This window comes from Eptatretus burgeri, chromosome 4 (genome assembly GCF_056783735.1).
Source record: "Eptatretus burgeri isolate ZD-2024b chromosome 4, Ebu_testis_v1, whole genome shotgun sequence".
NCBI classification, from domain to species: Eukaryota; Metazoa; Chordata; class Myxini; order Myxiniformes; family Myxinidae; genus Eptatretus; species Eptatretus burgeri.
In genome coordinates, this window is record NC_140964.1 from 112214562 (window position 1) to 112238910 (window position 24349).

Below are 24349 nucleotides of genomic sequence, written 5' to 3' on the forward strand. Positions count from 1 at the left end.
CGGAAAGTGGACGCAGCGACGCGCTGTTCTGGCACATGCTCCCATACCTGACCCGACCTGGTGAAAAATTTTGCCATCTTTACCCTCGCCAGAGGAGATAGGGTATTGCATTTGGGTCTATTTATCTGTCTGTCTGTCCGTTTGTCTGTTTGTCTGCCCATTTGACTGCACAGAACATGAGTGTTTTTCTCTGCAACCACTTATCAGATTGATAGGAAATTTTCACTATAGAAGCAACTACTCATGTAGAATGTTGCAATGATAATTATGATGTCATAGGTCACATGGTGTGGCAGCCATGTTGAAAAAAAAAAGGAAAAAATTTAGACCTCTGTATCTCAGAAACCGCACCAAGGAAAAAAAATTAAACTTGACACAGGGCAAGTACTGCGCATGGGGAATGCGATCATTTTTATGATATCATAGGTGCCTTCGTTATGACATCACAATTTCATACGTAATCAGTCTGAAAATTTTGTGGGTCATCTCGGGATAAATCGATCTTCAGGAAAAAAAAAAAAACAAATGATGACGTCATCAGTAATGTGGTTCAGCAGCCATATTGTTTTATTGTTTTTTTTAATCTTCAAAAATCTTCTCTGGAACGGCTGAACAGATCGAGGTGAAACTTCACAAGTATGACCACCTATCCATGAGGAAGAAAATGTTCACACATATGATGCCATAGGTCACAGGGTTTCGCAGCCATATTGGATTTATCCTAAAACCTATAAAAAAATCTTCTACAGAATTGCTGGACATAACGAGAGGAAACTTCACAGAAATGTTCTTCAAGCCCTGGGGATACCATGATGTTCACCAATAATTGATAGGTCACATGGTCTGGCAGCCATATTGTATTGAGTGAAAATCTTTTTTTTTTATTCTTTCTCTTGAACCTTTTCATCAATCGTTGTAAAACTTCAAAATTATGATCCAGTAGTGATAGGGAATATACGTTTTAAATTAAACCTGATCAGATGATACATCGTCTGGCATGCAGAATTCTTTGATTTTTTTTGAATCTGGGTTATTTTTTTTATTTTTATTTTTTAAAATAAGGATCACTGAGCTGTGCTTGGATGGGTTTGAGGGTAGAGGAGTAGCAGCTGAAATGCAAATCCTATCCAGGTTCCTCGTGATGACTTCATCTTTGCTTTTTGCTGGTTTGGGTTCCTTCTGATGACTCCAATGCAGGATTGTACCTAATTGGTTTGCCATTTGATTTTTATTGAATTCATTTTAATCCCATTCTGAGTTCATCTTAATAGCAATAAACGTCATGGGTTAGGATCAGGTGTCCGATCAAAGCGGGGTTGCATCAAAGTGGGATGTCTTGGTACCCGGTCATCACTGCCAGCAGTTATAAAGTGGCAGTTCTAATGAAGTCTCTAATTTATTAGGTAACACACCACTACACAAATACCACACAAAATACACCACACAAAAATACACAAACACCACACAAAACAAATCCTGGCAAGGGTCTGCAATCTCTGATTGATCTTCTTTTTTTGTTCAACTTTGCTTTTCGTGGGCAAGGTGGGGATTTGCAATGGCACACCATCGACTTCGCTCCAGTTAACCACTGTTTTATCTCGTAGAACTTGGTTTGACCAGTGAAGAAACATGCTTGATATGACCAGGTTACCAACCTGAAAAGTCTATCATATTGGGATAAATGCTTTCGACTATTTAGTGTCTGAAGAACAACGTCAATGGCAAAGCCATTCTAATGTCTGCTCGAAAGAATTTGGATGGTAATTTGTATTCGGATCGAATTGTATTGGCAATCGAACTTGCCCTTGGGAATACTGTATGTAACATTTGTGATTATTGAGGGTGAAAACATTGCTACTTAAAGAAGAGATCATGGTCAGGTGCAGCCCAAGCTTCAGATCATTTCTGGTATTTTCTTCTAGGCTTGCTTAAAGAGAAACACAACCTGGAATAATACTTACTGGGGTTAAGTGGAAACAGAATATTATGGATCCACAAGAGTTTCCCTACTTTTGACCTGCATCTGCCAATTTCTTATTCATCCACATATTGAAACCCTGATTCATTAGATACAACACCTAAATATATCATGTAACATATTTTTATTACAAATCATTTGAGCTCATTCTCTCATTTGCATTTTCCTGATTATGAAATCATGACTGTGATGTTAGAGATAAGACTTATCACAGAGATGGAGGGTGTTGGGGAGAAGGTTGAGGAGGGGGTCAAATTAAACATCGACAGAATCAACATGTCAAATCGTTGGTTTGCATTTTAGTAAATCTTTTATGTGGAGGTACATAGAAGAGGCTTGCATTTTAGAATTATGTTATACCTGGAGACAAGTGATGTACAAATATTTTTTTGTGTGGGAGCAAGAAATGTTAGAGGGATGTAAGAATAGTGCAGGGTGATATATATATATATATATATATATATATATATATATATATATATATATATATATATATATATATATTGAGAACCCTCAATAAATTCCCATGCACTAAAAACTATATCATTGAGGAAACTAATATTTTACATAAATGTTACAGAAAGATGTGACATGATCCACAGCATTAATTACCTTAAATGAAGTGCTAAAAGTGTCCACCACCATGTTCCAAGCACAAATTCATTCTTCATAGCATGTTCTCTGACACAGAGTAGCATTTCTTGGGGAATTTTGCTGATTGTGTCACTGATTATTGCTTTTAATTCACCAATTGTAAGTGGATTTATAGTGTACACTATATCCTTCAAATATCTCCACAAAAATAAATCTGGTGACGAATGATCTGGGGATCGAAGTGACCACAATGACTTGGACACTACACGGTCACCAAAGAGTAGCATAAGTTCATTTATGGTGTATTGCAAAGTGTGACTTGTGGCACCATCTTGCTAAAACCATCCTTGGTTGATTTTGTCTTCTGTAAGGTGCCCAATAAACTCATGGATTATGTTGATGTAACGTTCTGAGTTTACTGTTTCTGATAAAAAAAAAAAATTGGGCTAATAATTCTTTGCCAACACAGCACACCAAATACCAATTTTTGAGGGATGTAATGGCCTTTCATGCATTGCATAAGATTGTTCATGTCGCCAAAAATGAGTGTTTTGTGAATTTACATGCCAGGAAAGATGAAACCATGCTTCATCTGCAAAAACCATAACATCCAAAACATTGCCTTGTTCACTTACCATCCTCTGCAGCACCTCACATGAGACAACATGGTTTTCTTTATCTGTCTCAAGTAAATGATGCAGTGCATGAATTTTTTAGTGACAAAGTATTAGTGTCTTGACTGCATTCCTTGCACTGGCATATGAACAGTGAGCTTGTTGTGCTAAACACTCAGATTTATTCAGGCTTTCCTCCATTCTCTCCCACACTTTGTCCACTTTCTCTGGTGCAACAACAACTCTGGTGCAGCCACTTGGCTGGCTGGCGCATGTGCTTTTTAACTTTCACGCAGCCTGTTTCTCTGAACTGCTTCACCAGTTTCGATATCACCAATTTTGAAGGTTTCGTATGACCACCAAAGCGACTTTTTAATGCAATTTGATATTCCTTTAAGGATGTATTCTTGATGTAATGTTTGAGGAGAAACACGAGTTTTTCCAAAGTGAGTGCCAAAGCGTGACTGAGTGAAAACCGTTCAATGTCACTGTTGGGAAACATGATAAATCACGTGATACCTAATAACTCTCAGGATCATATTACATCTTCTGTAACATTAGGCTACATTTACATTAAATATTAGGTTCCTAACAGATATAGTTTTTAGTGCATGGGAATTTATTGAGGGTTCTCGAATAAAAAACAAATCGGACTATGTTCGTGCATAATGGACTATATTATTATTACATTGTAACATAATTTGTTATCTACATATAAAAGGAGCTCAGTTTCTCCATCTGTAATGCTTTATTAACCCACAATGGACTTACTCCTAAATGGGGCACTATATATTCGGTCTCGATTTTCGTGTCTGTGCATTCGTCCGTGCATCCGCAACCATATCTTCGACATGTATGGACCAATTTTATTTACACTTGGCAAAAATATAATACATGATGATCAGGTCAGATCAGGTATGGGAGCATGCAACAGAGCAGCGCATCGCTGCGTCCACTTTCTGCCGGTAATCCAGGGGCTTCCATCTTGCAATCCCCCAGGCAGATGCCTGGCCCATCCCCATCTCATTGAGATGCTGAGCAACCTGCTGCAACTACGAAGCACGTGGTCAGCCCAATGGACTCCTCCACTCCTGAGACTCCCTCACCAAGAGAATCTGGTGAGCAGGATCAGCATCAGGAAAACGAGCCACTTGTCCATACAGCCACAGCTGATGCTTCAGTACAATGCAGGCAACAAACCTCATTTGAGTCTTTCTCAGGAACCGATCGTTGGACACAAATTCTGACCAGCAAAAGCCAAAGATTCCACAAAAAGAACGGGTGACAAAGGTATTAAGTGTCCATCTCAGATCCCTGGTCACAGTCGACGTCTCACATCCATAGAGGAAGACTGGAAGCACCAAGGACCTGAAGACTCAGACTTCCGTCCTCCTGCACAGGTAGCGACAGCGCCACACCTCATGATCCAGTGAGTCCATGACTCCCCAGGCCTGACCCAGACGTCTGTTGACCTCTTGCTCACAGCCAGCAGAGACATGAATATCACTGCCAAGGTAAGTGAATCTCTCCGTGACCTCAACATCCTCACCACAAATGGGTACAAACAAGATAGCAGCATCCAATATGTCATTGAAAGCCTGGATCTTAGTTTTGACCCAGGAAACCCATCATCCCAACAGCTCTGACAACTCAATCAGCACCTCGAGAGCCCCCAAAAGGATATCCAGAGTCTCCGCAAAGAGGTCTGCATCATCTGCGAAATCAAGGTCAGAGATTTTGACATTCCCAAAGGAAGCACTGCAGCTTGATTTCTCCGACATCCTCCCCAGAATCCAGTCCATAGAAGTGCTGAAAAGTGTGTGGGCCATTACACACCTCTGACAAACTCCAGTTATAACTGGAAATAAGTTATAAATGGTATCACCACATCTCACAGCACTCTCAGTACCAGAGTATAGTTCAGACATCTGATTGATCAGTTTTGGTGGCACCCCACAAAGACCAAGAATCCTCCAGAGGGCATCCCGCTTCACTGAATCAAATGCTTTACAGAGATCAACATAGGCTGCAAGCAGCCATGCTGAAACTCTCATCTGCATTCAGTGAGGACCCGAAGGTCCTCAGACATGTGTGGGACCCTTAGTGTCCAACATATGTCTAATAACCAACCCTTCCAGTTGATGCATTGAAATCCTCTAAGACCAGAATAATATCTCATCTGGGGACTGATAAACCACAGAATCGAGTGTAGCATGGAATGCCTCATTCATGGTGAGATCACTCGCTTCAGTTGGAGCATCTACAGAGACCAGAGAAATGACACCCAAAGGGTGACGAATCCTTAGTCTCTTAATAAGCTCGTTGACCGGTGCTACCTCAATTATCATTGGAGTCATCTTATTGGACAGAGCTACAGAAACTCCTTTGGCATAGTAACCAACAGAGAGACAGACCAACAGTAGGTGTTACCACCTGCTATGATCTCACCACTATCCGGTCTCCGAACCTCAGAGAGTGCTGCAATACCGATGTTCAAATGCTTGAGCTCAGATGATAAAAGAGACTGGTGATCATCATCTCTTAGGGATAGGACATTCCAGGCACCCACCCGAAGGGACCGCCTCAGGTTAACCCAAGGAGTCCACCTTCTAGTGGACGACACCTCAGCACCACCCGACACACACTACCGCAATCTGACCTGGAAAGGTTACCCCGTGGTTTTCCTCCTATCATCAAAAGTGGGGGTCCCGAAGGCTTTTCCACAATCCCATCATCTGGTGAGCTGCCCTGCAGTGGCAACCACACAGGAGGTCCTCCTACAGAGTGGGTTTTCTGATTTCTTTACATTTTTGTGTTTTGCAGAATGAAGGGTTTTACGGTGGCTGCCACCAACCTACAAAGGAGTGCAAAACCTGCCACCAACCTCCTAAGAAAAAGTAACCCAGCTGCAGTAGGACATCCGCAGACACAGTGGGGCTCTAGATATGGTTGGCCGTTGGCTCACAAGGCGCTCCTCTGCTCTTTGACAGATTTTGTTTTTAATCCTGCTGGGTGTCCATATCATATATCCTCCTCACCAGGAAACCTGGTGGGGAAGATGGTTTAGTCACCGACAACCCGACCAGGAACCAGGTTAGTACAGGTTTACATGATACCTATAGCAAGTCACAGATCTAATCTTGCCTGACGCGACAGCAGGAAACATGATGGTGTACATTTGCATGTCAATTTTTTTCGAGTTCAGATCGAAGATGGCCGCTGGCGGCCATTTTAGTTATAAAAAACCCCGATGTTGAACACATCCTCCACCATTTCTCAGACGTTCATTTACCAATGTTGTTCAAACTTGGCAAACAGATAAAGAATGATAGCTTACATACTTACGTCATTGTTTTTTTTTTTGAGATCAGATCCAAGATGGCCGACTGAGGGCCATTTTCTTACTTAAATGTCTCCCCAACCATTTCTCAGAGATGCATGGTCCAATTTTGTTCAAACTGGGCAAAATCATAGTACATGATGGCCTACATGTGCCCCTCAATTTATTTTGTGATCTGATCAAAGATGGCTGACAGGTAGACTGACTGCCATTTTCGATGTAAAAAGAAATCCTGTATCGAACAGGTCCTCAACCATCTCTCAGACATGCATTTACCAATCTTGTTCAAACTTGGCAAACAGGTAGTGAATGATGGCTTACATGTGATGTGGTTAGATGTGGTGAAACCTTCATCTTTTTTTCGAGATCAGATCCAAGATGGCCGACTGTCGGCCATTTTGGTTGTACAAAAACCCAATGTTGATCACGTCCTCAACCATTTATGGGGCATGCTTTTACCGATGTTTGTCAAACTGGCCACACTGTTAAAGAATGATGGCTTGCATAAGTGCGTCATTTTTTTTTGAGATCAATTCCAAGATGGCTGACTGATGCCCATTTTCTTACTTGTATGTGTCCCCAACCATTTTGCCAACATGCATGGTCTGATTTTTGTTTAAGCTTGGCACAAGCACAGTTCATCACAGCATACAAATGCATTTCTCTTTATTTTGCGATTTGATCAAAGATGGCCAACTGGTAGACTGGCGGGCATTTTAGTTCTCAATAAATATGGGCGAGCTCTTTATCTCCGTACAGCAAAATTACTAAAACACCGGGGGCTATGACATTTTATGTCTTTTTTACTTGTTCTAAAGAGTTTCTGCTGTTATACAATCATACAAATGGCACAGTCGGAAAGGTAGTAATCCATTTACTTCAATGGAAAGCAAATAATCGATTTAATTGGAACAAAAAATTCGTTTTTTTAATCAAAAACTTGCCTGTTTTAATAGCCCTTTTTCCAGGATTGATGAAGAATAAGCAGGACCTTGAGCTTTAATGTCATGGTTCTAATGGAGCACACAAACAATAGCCACAACAACAACAATTATGCATTGTAGAAGGACCTTTTCCACGTGTTTAACTTCATTTTACATCCTAATTGAGACTCACAGATGCAATTTGTTTTTGAAGTACAACATGCAGTTTTTCTGATTAAATCCATCAGCGAAGTGATGAATGGTATGCCCAGTGTTCCTAAAATAAGGTTAATTGAAATAGCCCATTAAATTAAAAAAGAAAGAGCTTCACAGTGAGTCCGAGAAGCTTTGGGTATAATGTGGTGAATGGATTTTGGCAGGAGCAGTGGGAAGCTTATTTATGGATGGGTGATTATATACACATGTACTCGCGGGGTATGCTTACACATTGTAAGCAATAGTGAATCGTGCTTCCCCCATTGTCTAGGATCACTCACCTGCATTTGATTTTTTTTATTTTTTTATTTATTTATTTATTTATATTTTCATTCATGGATGCTTTCTGATGATTCTATAATTTTTCTTGGTGTTCCAGCTTCAATGTCCATCGGCATGCAAAATTACCATGCTTCCCCATTGTCTTAGGTCGCTCACCTGCATTTATTATTTTTATTTATTTGTTTTCATTTATTTATATTTTCATTTACGGATGCTTTCCAATGGTTCTGTAATTTTCCTCGGTGTATTGGCTTCGATGTCTGTTGGCACACAAAATTACCATGCTTCCTCATTGTCTTGGGTCGCTCACCTGCATTTATTATTTTTATTTATTTGTTTTCATTTATTTATATTTTCATTTACGGATGCTTTCCAATGGTTCTGTAATTTTCCTCGGTGTATTGGCTTCGATGTCTGTTGGCACACAAAATTACCATGCTTCCTCATTGTCTTGGGTCGCTCACCTGCATTTATTATTTTTATTTATTTGTTTTCATTTATTTATATTTTCATTTATGGATGCTTTCCGATAGTTCTGTGATTTTTCCTCGGTGTATCGGCTTCAATGTCTGTTGGCACACAAAATTACTGTGCTTCCCCATTGTCTCAGGTCACTCACCTGCATTAATTTTTTTGTTATTTTTAAAATTAATTTATTTTTATTTATTTATATTTTCATTTAGGCATGCTTTCCAATGGTTCTGTAAAAAAAATAATTCCCCAGTGTATCGGCTTTGATGTCCATTGGCACACAAAATTACCGTGCTTCCTCATTGTCTTGGGTCGCTCACCTGCATTTTTTTTCAATTATTTTTTCATTTATTTATATTTTTATTTACAGATGCTTTCCGATGGTTCTGTGATCTTTCCCAGTGCATCGATCTTTCCCAGTACATCCATCGGCATGCAAAAATTTCACCTTTTTTTCACCCAGAAAGTACCGATCCTTAATATCAGTGAGTCAATGAGTCGGTGAATCATTGGTTACAATGAGCTTTATTTCTTAGATTGGTGTGGTGATTGTAATATCTGTGAAAAGGTATCAACATCAATATGCGGATTTAATGATGGCCGTTTTGCATCCATCATCCTCTAACCTCCTCATAATTAAAAATATGGAGGTAAATAAATTAATAAATAACCACTATGGTGTGATGTCCCTTTATCACCCCACTTTTCTTCTCCATACTCCCTTTTCAGTGAAATTTAACTGAAAAACTGATTATATTTAATTCATGGTGTGGATGAAGTGCAGGCATGATGAGCCAAGTGACCTTCTCCTGTGTCTAAGATCCTTGTAAATCATTGTATGTAAAATGAAAAATACTTAACACATAAGGTATTCAGTAATAAGATAGGTATGGTTAAAAATGAAGTGCATTTTGCAGGTAAACATGTCATGCAGACTTAAGGACACCGAGGGGCAGAGTTTGGGAGAGGGGTGGGAGCGGAGTGTAGATTGAAATCATAGAAGAGAAGAATAAAACAAGATAAGAAGAGCGTTTGTTTGAAGTTCTACAAGCTTGAAGACCCATGGGTAATGAAAATTCCCTTTGCCAAGAACATCATCGCTGCAGGGGTATCGTGTTAGTAACGCACCTTTACTCTGTGCAGGCTGAATGTTTTTCCCACAAGGGCAAGCACACGTCAAAAGAGCTAAAACGAGACACGTTTTCATGGCAAAGGTGAGAAAAAAAAGCTTTTTTCTTAACAGTGTAAGTTGAAATCCACAGATGGTGATAATCTTTTAAAATTAGAATGTCGTAAACTAATAGAGACAGCTGCTATTAGTGTACAGACGTTCACCTGTGCCTGCAGATTACATGCAACAGTGAAATATGGACATGCACCTGTGTGAAGCTTTGTTGATTGCTACTCTATCCTCTAACTGCTGAGCATCAAACAAGGAAGCAGCATGTACCATTGTTAAGGTCCGATATCACTCAGAATCGAATGTACGAGACTCGGAGCACGTGCTCTAACTACAACACAACTAAGTCTAATGAGACAAAAGTGAGGATGAAATGAACAAAACAGATAAAAGAGCAAAATTAACGTTCCACCAAAAGTTCAAACAAGACTTGGTGGTGTAATGGTTAGAGCTATTTGCCCTGAGTCTGGGAAGTTGGTCGTTTAAATCTGACCCTGACCCAGTCATACTAAAGACTTGAAAAATGGTATGTGCTGCTTCCTTACCGAGAGCATTTAACAATAACAGTGCATGGATAAAAAATCATAGGTGAACAACCATTGTGCAGGGTGGATAGACCTCATGGTCTCCACATGCATTGGAATTCCTAATCGGGGTTGGGAATGGGTGGGGTTATTTATATATTTATTTCAGGTAAAAATAAAATCAATGCAGCATTTAAATACAGTAAAGTTTCATCTTTACATTGTGGCCACACAGGAGATTTTTGTGTGCTACCTCTGCCACCGAAGGTGGACAAAGGTTATGTTTTCAGCACCGTCTGTTTGTTTGTCTGTCTGTGAGCATGATATCTCGAAAGTTATTGATGGATTTGGATGAAACTTGATGGATGGGTTGGTTGTGTGAAAATGACGAATCAATTCGATTTTGGTGAAGATCCAGATCCGGTGGACAGACATCCACAACACGTCAACTATTCAGCCTGGTGGAGATATGTACTCTACCGAGTGCCATTCCACATTTTCCATGCAATTGTTCACCGACATTTTTGCTAATCTTTTTCATTTTTGCTAATTTAAGATTTGCTCACCTCCAACCCTCCATCCCCCCCTTCTGCCCTTTTTTGATAATCCTTTGGTTGGCCTGTTAAAGTTACCATCTGAACCCCTGGTTCATGATTCCTTCAACTTAGGTTAAAATCCCAGGTACCAGCTATATTTTTCCATTGTTGACAAATATCCTAGAAATTCTTGTCAATGTACATAGATGCATACAGTGCTGATGCCTGTGTCCTCTGCATGGGTTATGTATAAACTCCACTTCAAGCCTTATATTAATGTTTAAAAATGCCATTGCTAACTTAATATTTTTTTCAATCTTTCTTTCCTGAAAATGTCTTTTTTTCTGCTAACTTTTTTACATTTGTGCATTTTGTTTATTTTTATTTTTAAACAAAGCCGTGCGAGTACTGCAACGCGTGGTTAAAAAATCGGTTCACTCTGTCTGAAGTCTATATCGAGCAACAACTTGATTTTAATTGAATACAAGTCTGGAGACGGCGATGGTTCACGAGCAATGTACACGGTTTGCCTTTTTTTATTTTTGACCTTCGAGGGGACGCCACGGGCAAACTGGCAGGAATCGGGAAAAACGTAAATGATGAAAGTTGTAGTACTCGAAGAGCATTACTTGCATACCAACTTTCATTCGAAACAGTTGAAAACCTGAGGAGCTCGATGCCCAATTTATTGATTTTTTTGACATTTTCTAAGTTCGTGACCTTGTGACCTCGACCTTGGGACGAAAATGAAAAATCGAGCTCCGTGGGGCTGTGCAGGTGCAATTGGGCTAACTAAATATCGAAACCCCTGCCAGATTCGACAAACCCCCTCGGAGAAGATGTAACTTGAAATCGGCTACCCCCTAAAAACACATGTTTTTTGGGCGTGGCTCCGCCCATAATGGGCGCAGCATGCCCATTCTCAGGAAAACTCAACTGGATCATGATATAAACCTCCCACCCAAATTTTATCAGGATCGGATCAAAACCCACGGAGCTATGCTCGGGACAGTCAGACAGACAGACAGACAGACACACACCCATAACGAATATAGTGGTCACTTACTGACTCGTGAACCAATAACGAATATTGTGGTCACTTACCGACTCGTGAACCAATAACGAATATAGTCGTCACTTACTGACTCGTGAATCAATTATATTTTGAACAATGTAGAACACGAATCCTAACCCAAAGCTGCAGTTTAGCAGTTCTTTGACTCTGGCAAATTGTATGGCTTCTCGTTCCAAGCACGGAAATGCACAGCGAGGTAAAGCAATTGAATCGGGCTGTCTGTATGTCTGTCTGTCAGGCAAACAAAATTGAAAATAATTCCAAACAGGAAACTTACTGTATTTATGGATGCATAGAGGACACAAACAATCAGCACGAATAACTAATTTAACGTGTTAGATAAGGTGGTGTAAAAGAGGGTGCATCAATCGCGGTAAACTTCCGCTTCAATGTTTTTTTTGTTGGGTTATTTTTTTTTCTACAGCCTTTAAAACTTTTGTTTTATTTCAATTGAATTATATACTGTATTTGAAAACTGTAGAACACGAATAGCCTTGCTTGCTTTCGGTTTAAGCTTTCAAAAGCTTTCGGTTTACAGTAGGGTAAAACTTGGGTAAAATTTGGGCCTTCTCGACCAATCAAATTTGCCACGCACTCTGAGAGCAGAGGAACAGCGAAACTCAGACAAAATAGTGGTGCCTAGCGATGCATCGACGGAGCTGGTAGCTTCATCCCCCCCAAAAAAGTCTTCAGTGCATATTTTTCTCAAATATCATTCAAAAATTATCAGTTTCTCTGTAATTGCGAAAATACATGGATGGACCTTGATGATGATGAAAAACGCATCTTACTGGAGCACCATCAGATCTGAACCATTCTGTTTGACCCATCGGCTTCACATACTTACCATCGCACCTGTTATTCAAAGTTCACGAACAAAGCGAATATGTCCTTCAGTTAAAGACTACTGCAACCTTCAGTTTAGCAATACGTTGGCAAAATTATACACCATCTCGACCAATCAAAATTGGCACTCATGCTTTCAAGGCAGGGGAACTTAGAGATTCTTCTTCTTCCAATAGACTGTTTCCAATAAAGTCCCATGTCCTTTTTCTCAAGAATGCATGTGATGAAGTGTTTGATGAACTCTGTAGTTTTTATTTTGCCTTTGATACCAGGGAACTTAGAACTTAGAGCTTGCCAGGGAACAGAGAGCTTGGAGGCATGCTCACTTGCTTTTGAGCTATCTTGCCGAGGTTTGAATCTCGAACCAACTATCGACTGGCTGTCATTCTGGAGTGGGACTGATGACAGGAGGATGGGAAGGGGGGAATGGTCGCTGCCCTGTGGCCTGGGGTCCATCGAGGGTCCTGGGCCTGTGTTTCTCTTTTTTTCAATTCCCACTTCATCCTATTTTTAACAATAAAGCGAAAACCCTCATCCTCACTTCCTCGTCGCTACATCCGACACTACATGCATTACATACACTACTGAGATCAACTGTGTCAAGATTGATTGACGAGTTTGGGGACACTGACAGTGGAGATGCCTTGAGCAAGGTAATAGGAGTTTGATGCCGTTATTTAACTGTTTGCTCGCTGTAAAGCCCACAAAGCACCTTTGGGTTCTAACTTCATTTAATCATAAAAAGCAGTGTTGTTTTTTTTCTTTGTATCCGTATGATTCATACATTAAGAATGATTCAAATAATAATTTGAGTTATAATTAATATATTTTGTTTGTAGATTTAATAGATATTTGTTGAGACTTTATTTACTTTATTGCAGTGTGAGCTAAAAAAGGCTACAGCTGTGATTTTGCTTTGTTTATAAGATCGTTACTGAACTAATTTAGGATGTCTTTTTAGATAGGATTATAAAAGGTTTAAAAAGAATGAGCTGGGCGGGTGAAGGGCGGGTTGTTTGCCCCGGGGCTCGTGCTGATTCTCGATGCCCCTGCCCTGGAGTTTCATCAGCAGGGTGATGTGTGCACCATACATTAGGTCTGCCTTATCTGCTTATAATGGAGGAACAACTTATTTAAATTCAATGTTATATTTTAAACATAAATCGGAACATGACTGGGAAGGCAAGTTTCTTGTTTTGCCATACTTTGGCTCTGAATTTGTCCCGATCGCACATGGGTAGAGAGGAGGGAGGTAATATTTTAACCCTGTCTGCCTGCCTGGCAGTCAAACAAAATTGAAAATCTTTCCCAACAGGAAACTCACTGTTTGTAAGGATGTTATAAAGGACACAAACAACAGGCATGAAGAACGAATGTGACATGTTAGATCGGGTGATGTCATAGACACTGGGTAAACGGTGGTAAAACATGGAGTTTATTTATTTATACACCTTTAAACCTCTTTATTAAACCTTTATTTAAATTTACTTATATACTTGAACACTGTATAACACGAATCGCCTTCGTAATACTTCCAAGAACCTCCAGTTTTACAGTCCTTGGATATGTTTTGTAGGTGATGTATGTACTCGGAGCTGTAAAGCACAGCCCATGTGAGAGGGTATCGGGTGAAGTAGAGGTCGTCGATATGCCTACGTGTGATGCTGATTGACACTGTGTTCCATGGTGATCAATATATAGCCTCCATCTCCTAAACTGTCACTCAACGTCGTCTTATTACAGTGTATATGGGTGGTGTATAAGATTGCTTCAGCGGCGGTAAACTTCCAGATTTTTTATAAATGATCTTTAAAATCATTATTTTATTAAAATTTAAGTGTACACCTGAACACTGCATGGGGTATCGTGTTCTATGAACTCTCGAGTTGGTCGATGTTAATGATCTCACCGTGTCTTTCATGAAGAACAGGTGAGTCATCGCTGCCAACCTTGACTAATTACCACGAACCCGCCCAAATTACCTTTAGTTGAACATCAGACTTGGCCAGCCAGTTCGTGAAAGACTTGGGCCAAAAGCATTCCCTGGCAAACCCCACACTTATATGGAAATACATGGTGCTGACAAAGTCGTCGATTTTACTTCTCCTAACTGTTTTTCTACCATTTTCTTATCTTGCTCAGTAAAATGCTAACTCATTGGGGGGAGGCGGATTGGGGTGGGGGACTTGGCCAGGGGTGGGGGATTCGGCACGGTTGACCAATTCAAAGACCTCTAAGATGGGATGGACAGAGGACCCTTTATGAGAAAAGCGAAAAGAGAATGCTGTTTTTTTTTCCCCCTTTCCCTTCTCTGAGGAAGGTGAAAACTTTGGCAGCGGATAATTGAACAGTTTAGCTGGGCGTGACAGCACCTTAATGTGTCCCTCATGATTACAAGACATTTGATCCTATTGTGGCCTTTTTTCTTCCTGGATCACGAAGAATTCACATCCACACTGATGAAAGCCATCAAATCGAAACAACTATTCACTAATTTTATGATGGGTGCCTTTTTTGTCATCACCTTTCTCTTGGTGCAGAACCTGAGGAGTTTCTTTGACTTCTGGATAGTCAGTCCCTTGTACTTTTCGCAAGAGTGACGCACAGATCGACTGAATATAAGCGTATGCCATTTTGAACACATAAGCAGCACATCGATGGTGGAAAAGGGAGGAAAATAGTCGATGCGGAGAAGCTATGAAGCTGTACTTGCTTGAATTTCAAATCCAGGCACCCGACTCGGTCATAGTCCATAGATCGAGCCATGTATGCCATGGTGTGTCTCGTCAACACACCTCTGACCTTTGCGTTAAGAGTTCCGAGTTGACTCCATTATCAATGTGGATTGTACTCTGGGGAGAGAGCAATGAAGCTCGGGAGGCAAAGAGACAATGCTTTGGCTTAATTACCACAGTAGAGTGGCATGACACACACAGGGGTGGGCAAGTGATTATGAGAACAGGATGGTAAGAGAGATATAAAGGTCATGCAGGGAGAATGGGATGCGTTGTTCAAATTGTACCGTCCAATAGATTTTTTATTTTTTTTCATGCAAGCACTTGTAATGGGATGTAGAGCTTGTTGTGAAAAATTGAGAGGAGCTGTGGATTTGGAGGTTGCTGGGTTTGTATGACAATAGTTGTGAAAGTAAAGGAGGTTTGATTATACATATAAGCAATTGTGAGAAACCCAGTAGAAACTGCTGTCATTATGGTGTAAAGGGCATGGTGGCAGGGGGACAGCTTGGGCCACACTGCAGGTCATTTAGTGTCGAACAAGGAAGCAGCTGTGACAGCCCTGCGTTGTGCTGGAATGAGTGCCAAGCAGGCCTGTCGCATCCTATTAATTTAGGTCCAAAGACTCAGACATTACTGACAGGATCTTTACCTTCGCGACAACCTTACAATCCACTCCCCGCCCCACGGTCCTCCTGGTGCCGCTTCAATGGCCCCTTCCTCGGACATTAATTCCACAAGCAGCAGTCCCACAGGGAATGCCCTGGCTCCAGGCAAGCTCTGTCACTGAGTGCCCTCATGACCTAAAATCAACTTTTAAGGCCTGCCTCTATAATGAAGGGTGATGGAGGAGATGGCTGGACGTGTGAAGAAGGAGGGGGAGTTGGGGGCACTCACCTTTTGCCCTGACACAGATCGAGTTATCTCACCATTCCACTCAACTCGCACAATTGCAGGAACGGCTTGATTTGACATTTTCAAGCTCTGGCTCAATTCATCGGTGACACGTCTCAACTCATTTCTTACGTCAACAAATTCTGATGGTCACGTTGCTCGGTGGCTTAACACAAGGAAACATCACAGTCACATTCTGCTAATGTAATGGCCACTATTGGTGAAGTTTGAATATATTGGCAGGTTATACTATGAGTGTGTTGGATGAGCTCACAGTGAAAGTAAGGTGAAATCTATGAAAGTAGGCTATCTATATCAACTCCCTTTACCTTCTAGCTTTGTGTCATCTGTATATTTGGAAAGCCATTTCCTTGTTTGTATCCTATATGAGTCGACATTCTAAAAAACAGCCAAGTGTATCAGGTGGGGTGGGTGGTTGGGAACCAGCTGGTTAAATGGGTAAATAATTATTAGCGTAGAGATTTGTAAATGGTGGAGGGCAGATGATAGGTAGTGGGAATGGGGTATTAGTAAATGGGAACATGGTAGCGTTGAAGGTAGTGGAGCGTCACAGAGGTCCAATATGTTTTTGATAAGTTAAATAAATTATCTAGATGAAGGAATATGAATTAGTTTATCTTAATTTTGCAGACAAGACAAAGCTAGAGAATGAAGTAAATAACTGGAAAGAGAATAAGCAGGTGCAGCAGAGTTTGGAAGAATGGGCCAGGAAATAGTTGATGGAATTTAATGTAATGTAGGGAATCGCAAGGTATTTCAATTAAATTAATTATTGTTTATTTTCAATTGGGCACAAATATGCAAGACGATTTTTTGTTTGTTTGTTTGTTTTTGTTTTGTAGAGCTTCTTTGGTGACCCAGGAATAAGATTTAGAAATAACTATGGAAGTTATTCTGTTAGGGGGTTTGATTCTGCCTCGTCAAGTTAGGGGGTTTGATTTGTGTAGATATATACCATATATGAATGAAGTTTGGGATGGTGAGGATTATACATCATAAAGAAAAAAGGTGCCTCCTACCAAAAAAGGAACTAGATCTGCACTGCTGGTCTATAAATAAAGTGAGAGTAGATCCGGTCTCAGCACGTGTCCACTTTTATTCTCGAGGCATGGCCATTTGTTGAGGGTCAACCAAGGAGTGTTTTTGTTGTCCCGATTTTAAGCAAAAACTCCAATCACATTATCGATAACCTGCTCTGCTGTTATTCACTAGTGATCTGGTGTTGTATGTATGGAGGTAAGTTTATCTGTGTGCTCATTATTGTTTTGTGCTATGTTGGGTGTCGTGTACGGAAGATATTTAAAATGTTTTGAGCACTGGCAGGTCTTATTTAAAATAGAAAGATTGGAGAGCAGAGGGTTGTTTTATTGTTTACTTTGGAGAATGTAAACAATGACAAAAAGCATTGCACCTGAATTCATCCGAGCTCCCACCCTTCCCTTTTGGGCGCAATACTTTTGAAATATCATGCTATACATTACTATATCAGTTTTCGCCCTATTTCTCAATGGTGAAGAATCACTTTAAAAAATTATCAGATCCTGATCTTCACCAAAATCGAAACAATTCTTCGTTTCATCCAAATCCGTCAACAACTTTTTGAGATATCGTGCCCGATATAGTTTTTGGCCCGATCTCTCAATGGTGAAGAATTGCTTCAAAATTCTAGTAGTCGGATCCGGATCCAGATCTTCACCAAAATCAAATCGGTTCGTCCTTGTCGCACTCCGAACCTGTCCAGAAAATTTCATCAGAATCAGTCCGCAACTTTTTGAGATATCCTGTACACAGACAAACAGAAAGGGGTGAAAACATCACCTCCTTCACCTTCGGTGGTGGAGGTAACTACAGTTGTCCACAGAAATTTCACCTTCATACTGGAGTTAAAACTATAGTTGGTTACCGGTTATAATTACAGCACTCTGCAGAGAATGGCTTTAGTAAATTGATGTATAACAATTACATGGCTTATGATATGTAGTTTGCAAGGTACTGTGAATATGGATGCGTTTGGAGTCTTTTAATTAGCTCTTGACGAGGCAGAAGAGGATAGAAATGGAGCAGTTCATCGACGTTCATTGAGAATCTTGGAGGATAGATGCAATGCTTTGGAGAAGTATGACACTATCAAGTTTGGTTCAGACTCTCAAATTAATCATTTCGTTGGCTGCTGAATCTCATGTAAGATGACGTGGACCAACCGATGATGAGGAGCAATGCGCTGAATCCCCTCCAACAATTGTCCATGGTGCTGCGATTCTATGCAACTGCATCATTTCAATTGGATGTTGGAGATACGTATGTGCGGTGTTTCACAGGATAATCGTCTGTTTATCTCCCTTTGTAAATTGATATCTAGACAGGCGATATTTTATCAGCGTTTGAGGGTTAAGCGTGTGTTAACAAGATGCTTGCTAAAAGCCTTTCGTAAACTCGGACCAAAATTGCTCTTCAATTGTTCAGTTTAATTTTCTGATCCCTCCAATTGGAAAAGGGTATGCCGTTTCACTCCTTTGCTACAGCCACAGTAAAAGCTATTTCTCCAGCTTTGGTTTGGGTCTTTGGATACATGTCAAACGATGTGGTTCTGAATTGGAACAAGGGTTGGGCCTGGAAATGCAGACAACTCTTCATGTATTCTGGTCATCTTCTTTCTTATGCAGCACATGACTGTGGGGTATCATCATTGGCTGAGGGGGCGGCTCTGCTGCTGATGCAATTCCCTCTGTAGGGTTAGAACAGGACTTTGTAATTTGTTCAGGGTGCCAATGATAGCTCACCTACTCTTCGCGAAGAACACCATGGGTTATGTACATTCACCGACTAATGCCAGCAGACGGGACGCCCAGTTTAACGTCCATCCGATGGATGGAACGCACACTGATGAATCACCCTGCCTGTGAAACACTGGGAAGAGAGTTTATAGCTGGGTCAGGATTCGAACCAATTTGATTCATTTCGTTTAAAGGTGAGTGTGTGCACCTCTAGGTCATATTTCCAGCCATGTATTCCAGTGGGTGGTGATTGAATGTTTTATGGACAAGTAGTAAGATTTTGTCATGTAAAAAAAAAAATGACAAGATTAAGTGGAGATAAATGTGACGATAAAATAGATGCTGTTAGAAAGGTGTGTGCTCTGAGGGGACTAGAGCACACACACACACACCTTAAACTCTTAATGTGAAATGAAAAGGATAACTGATATGAGATGAGATAGGGAATATTTACTCAGAGAGTAGTTATTCTGGGGAATAGTTTGCCAGGAAGAATTAATGGAGTAAGGACACTTTATCAGCTTGGAAAGGAATTGGACAAATACGAAAGATAATGCAAACGGATGGACAAAGGTGGCTGTGGGAAGTAGACAAAAGATAGGTGTGTGTGTGTGTGTGTGTTTTTATGTGTTTATGTGTTGTTCGTGTTCATGCATGTATTGGGGGCTGGTTTCAGTGTATTTGGGGCTTTCAAAAGCATCTCACAACAAAACTAGTCAGACACCAACCTTTTTTGGACTTTTCAAAATAGAATATGCTGGTAAGAAAAACAAAACACATACTGTACAGTATGGATTTTATATTTTCAAATATATGCCTCTGTAAAGATTTGTGAGAGGTATACACACTCACCTTTAAGCCGTCTTGTGTGGGTTTGAATCCTGACCCAGCTACCAAACTGTCATTGTGGTGTTTCATTGGCTTGGTGATTCATCAATGTGTATTGTTTCTTGGATGGATGTTAAACAGGAATCATGTCTGCCCATATTTGATGGCGGATGTTAAAGATGTCATGGTGTTCTTCTTTAAGACGAAGTGAGATATCATGAGCACCCGGAACAAATTCTGAAATTAATTTTTAAAAACGACCTTGAAAGATTTATTTTATTTCAGTCAAATGATATACCTAAACACTGTGTGGAGTAACGTGTTCTCCAAACTCTCTAGTTTGTTTATTTATGCTTCAGAAATTAAAAAAATACTGACCAAATCCAACCAAATTTGGGCAACATGCACAATACAAACTGGAGACCCATAGTATGGTTTCTGTTGGGGTAACACATCTGAGGGAGAGGGTTCAGAGTGGAGGGAAGACCCCAATTATCTCTGCGAATGTGTATTGTATAGTGCCCGCGGTGGTATCCTGACCCAGCGAACAAACAAACAATATTACAGATCAAATTCTTTTTGTATAAAGAAAGTTTGAACAACTTAACAAATATGCGTTACAGTAATGTTGAAATGTGAGTGAGAATAATTCAAAATTTTCAAAAAGTTTCACTTCACTCATTTTAAGCGGATGTTCAAACCAAAGCAAACAACACTGAACTTTTGCAGCGAAGCAGAAGTGATTTTTGTTTACATCATACATAAGCAGCAAGGTTGGCTGATTAAGGTGGTGTTCACTGACTTCGAAACAGATGGAAGACGGCCTCAGGTGAATTTTAGCGTGAATGGAGCAGAATGTTTGTGAAGACAACAAGCCGTCATTTCATTTTACAAAGTGACGGGTAAAAATGCCCAGTATTATTATTATAATAAAAATCACTGTGCCTTTCCCCTTGTTCTGCTGGGAATATGCCTGGTGTTGGCTTTGTGGTAAGGGTGGTGGGCTTAGAATTGATGTTGGCTTAATGGTAAGGGTCGGGGGGGTGGGGGTGGGGGGGGCTTGGGATCGTTGCATCCTGAGTTAAAATCCCACTTTGCTGTTGAATTAATACCAGGTGGGGTTGACTCTGCCTATCATCTTTCTGAGGTTGGCAAAATGAGTGCCAGCTTGCTGATATCCTGTGTCGGAGTGGCGACCTGTCCAAGATTGTGCCCAATAGCCAAGGAGATTGCTTCGGCAGCACCAACGCTCTGCACAGAGTATGGGCCTGATGGATGGATGGATGTTGGGAATGATGTCACCACTCAGCTCCAACTAAATTTTATATACATTTCACATCCATCACCATGATCTTGAAAATATTCTTGGCTAATAACTGAATGAGACACAAAAAAAGCAACTCGTATGTGTGTGTTTGTTCTTATTGTATTTGTCGATTATCACATGTTGTGTTGAAGTCATTTTCTTTGCTCTCAACGTCTTTATTATTTTTATTCAGCATAGAAAAGTCATCGAGGATTTGAAGGGCAAGATCATTTGACATTGGACAAATCAACAAAGTTGAGTGGATGGGATTTGAAACTCAGAATCCATCAACATGAGCCGAGCTCATCAACATGAGCTCAGATGGGAACAGCAAACTTACCAAACCAATTTACATCTACGATGAATCTTGATGCCTGAAAACAAAAAAAAATTAGCAAACCGATATGTGCTCCTCTTGATCGACCCTTTTCATATCGTGTGTTCATTATTAGAAGCTATAACATTGACCTGATGTAAGAACATGGTTGAACATCATCATTCGAGCATTCTTACATCTTATCTATATTATATTAGCTGGTCCTGCATTGATGAACCTTGTTGATGGTTTAGAGTAATTATACAAACAGAAGGCAAGATGAAGACCCAGTGAACCGAGAATGAGAACCTTATGTTGGGAATTAAACTATTCCACTAGCCTTTTTAACTGCGGAGCAGGTATATGATTAAGGAACGTCTCCAAGTTGTCGTTAGTAATTGTGCGATGGTTCAACGATCTTTTCACAAAGGCTAAAAGGTTCTTTATCTCTCTCTCTCTCTCTCTCTCTCTCTCTCTCTCTCTCTCTCTCTCTCTCTCTCTCTCTCTCTCTCTCTCTCTCTCTCTCTCTCTCTCTCTCTCTCTCTCTCTCTCTCTCTCTCTGTACTCGAGGTCTAATTCCATAATGAGCCAAGCAATTGTAATGCTTCTGGAATGTTCTATTTTCAATCCATTTTCACAAGCAGGGGCTCATACAGAGCAACGCCTTCCTAACTTGGTGGCTAAAAGTAAGAATATGAAAGATGTACTCATTTAATTTCATTAGCAGCTTATGTGTGACAGATAAAGGCCTCAGATTGTGATATCGCCGTTACCCAGCCCGCCCTCACGGCTCATTGATTCCCATCTATTTCATCACTTTATTTCGCGCCCCATTAGGTGCTGTGGTACAGACTGCAATGCCTCGCCATGATGCTGCTTCTTGCTAATTAATGAGATGGTCACGAAAGCCATGGACAAGACCACCGCACAGTGGGAATATGGTTGACCATGTGCAGGCCCGAGTAATTCTCACAGCTAGAGAAACTCCAGTAAAGTGTAGGGTGATTAGTGTGGCAATAGTGATATATCCCACTATTTATCCTGAATATACTACCTTTGGGATTCCAGACAACGTGACGTCATTTATTTGCTGGAGCAATGCCCAGCAGCCTTTTCCTACTGAACTCCAAGGAAGCCTTTTTGCGCAATCCATTTTTCTTGTTCAAATATAATACAGACATCCAGATAATCTTTATTTCCTACTTTGCACGTAAACTTTTCATTTACTCAGCAGCACTGATATTGTGTGATGACCGAAGTGTTTTATGACACTTTGTCAATGAATGCCTCTAAAGTATCATATAACTTCCATTTTCCTATTGATATTATAAGTGGGATATATCGCCCATTACTATGCTAATCATGACCCTTCACTTTACTGGATTTTCTCTAACTGTGAGAATTATTTGAGAGCCTGTACATGGTCGACCATATATATTCCCACGGTACCATCCATGGCTTCCATGACCATCTTGTTAATCAGCATGAAGCAACATCATGGCAAGGCATTATATTCTGTACCACCTTATACAATGGGTAACTTCTATTTTCTTCATGTTATTTTAAGGTCAGGTCAGGTCAGGTATGGGAGCATGTGCCGGAGCAGCAAGTAGCTGCGTCCACTCTCTGCCGGTACTCCAGGGGCCTCCATCTGGCCACCCCCCAGGTAGATGCCTGGCTCATCCCCATCTCCTTGAGATGCCGATCAACCTGCTGCAACCATGATGCACGTGGTCAGCCCATTGACCTATTCCACTCACGAGGCTCCCTCCATTTCAGATCCCTGATCAGAGTCCAAATCTCACATCCGTAGAGCAAGACTGGAAGCACCAAGGACTTAAAGACTCGCACTTTTGTCCTGCACATGTACCGACAGCACCACACCCCATGATCCAGTTATTCTTGCTCTCGCTCCAAAACACTTGAACTGTTATATTTCAGGAATAATCAACATGAATGAAAATGGGATTATCTATAAGTTGTGGCCTCATGATGAAATTAAACAAGATGGAGTGGGAAGGTTGGGGAGGGAGGAGAGAAGAGTTGAGTGTTCATCCTTGTCCAACCCAACACACCATATTTCCAACATTGTCATATTTCTTGGGCAGACTATATTTCAAGATGGCCACCAAAGCCAGCCATCGACTGGGCATCCTTCATTGTGCAAAGACTTTAGTTTGACAATCTGAACTCTCGACAACCTTCAATGCCTTCATTCACAGCTTGATGGCTCTCCCGTTTGGGCTGCCACCCATGCCTCACACCTTACCCTTCTTTATGCTGTGGACAGCAAGGCCCTCAAAAACAATGGGAACTCCCGCAACGAAGCTTAATGTCTCGGCCTGTTACACTCACATCGCGGCCAGGTTGATGGCCTCTTTGTATTCTACCCTCTCTTTTTTGGTCTTCCATCTTCTGCCTTCTCTTGGTTTTGTCCCTCCCAGGTTTCCAAAGGGCAGGTGAAAAGGGTCTGCAGGTAACCCTCTCATTGTTAACTCCCCAAATCCATGCTTAATGCTGTTCAGTCACGTTCTTCCCTCCAGGGCTTCAAGTCAGCTGTTCTTTACTACCTCATTCACCCCTCATCCATACTCACAATCTCTTTTACCCTCAAATGACCCAATTCCTAAGCTCTCCTTTTTTTCCAGGTTATTATGTGTTTTCCCCCCTCTCTCTCTCTCTCACCTCTTTTCACTTGTTAGTTGTCAGTTGCTTTGTTCATGTTATGTTTCATCCCCACTTTCCCTTCCTTCTTCTTGCTGTGGTTCATTCAATTTGTGTGCCTGTTCACCCCATGTGTCCTCCCCTTGATTTAACTCTCATCCTCACTTCCACTCTGCTGTTAGTGTTTCCCCTTTCCATTTTGTTCCCTTCCATTTTGCTCTCGCTCTTCCAC

At 40.8% G+C, this 24349-nt stretch overlaps 1 protein-coding gene across 2 annotated transcripts in view; it reads left to right on the top strand.

Moving 5' to 3' along the window:
* The first annotated feature begins 17333 nt into the window (after positions 1-17333).
* The window catches only part of LOC147028907 (cytochrome c oxidase subunit FA4-like), a 164688-nt gene continuing 157672 nt past the window's right edge, over positions 17334-24349 (top strand). The window contains exon 1 of one of the 2 annotated variants that reach the window (XM_085879739.1): positions 17334-17465. Coding sequence is in view for 1 of the 2 variants with exons in the window: in XM_085879742.1 (XP_085735868.1) it covers positions 17460-17465 (6 nt within the window). In the remaining variant the exon portion in view is untranslated. The remainder of the gene's footprint in view (positions 17466-24349) is intronic. The other variant, XM_085879742.1, reaches the window with a different exon arrangement.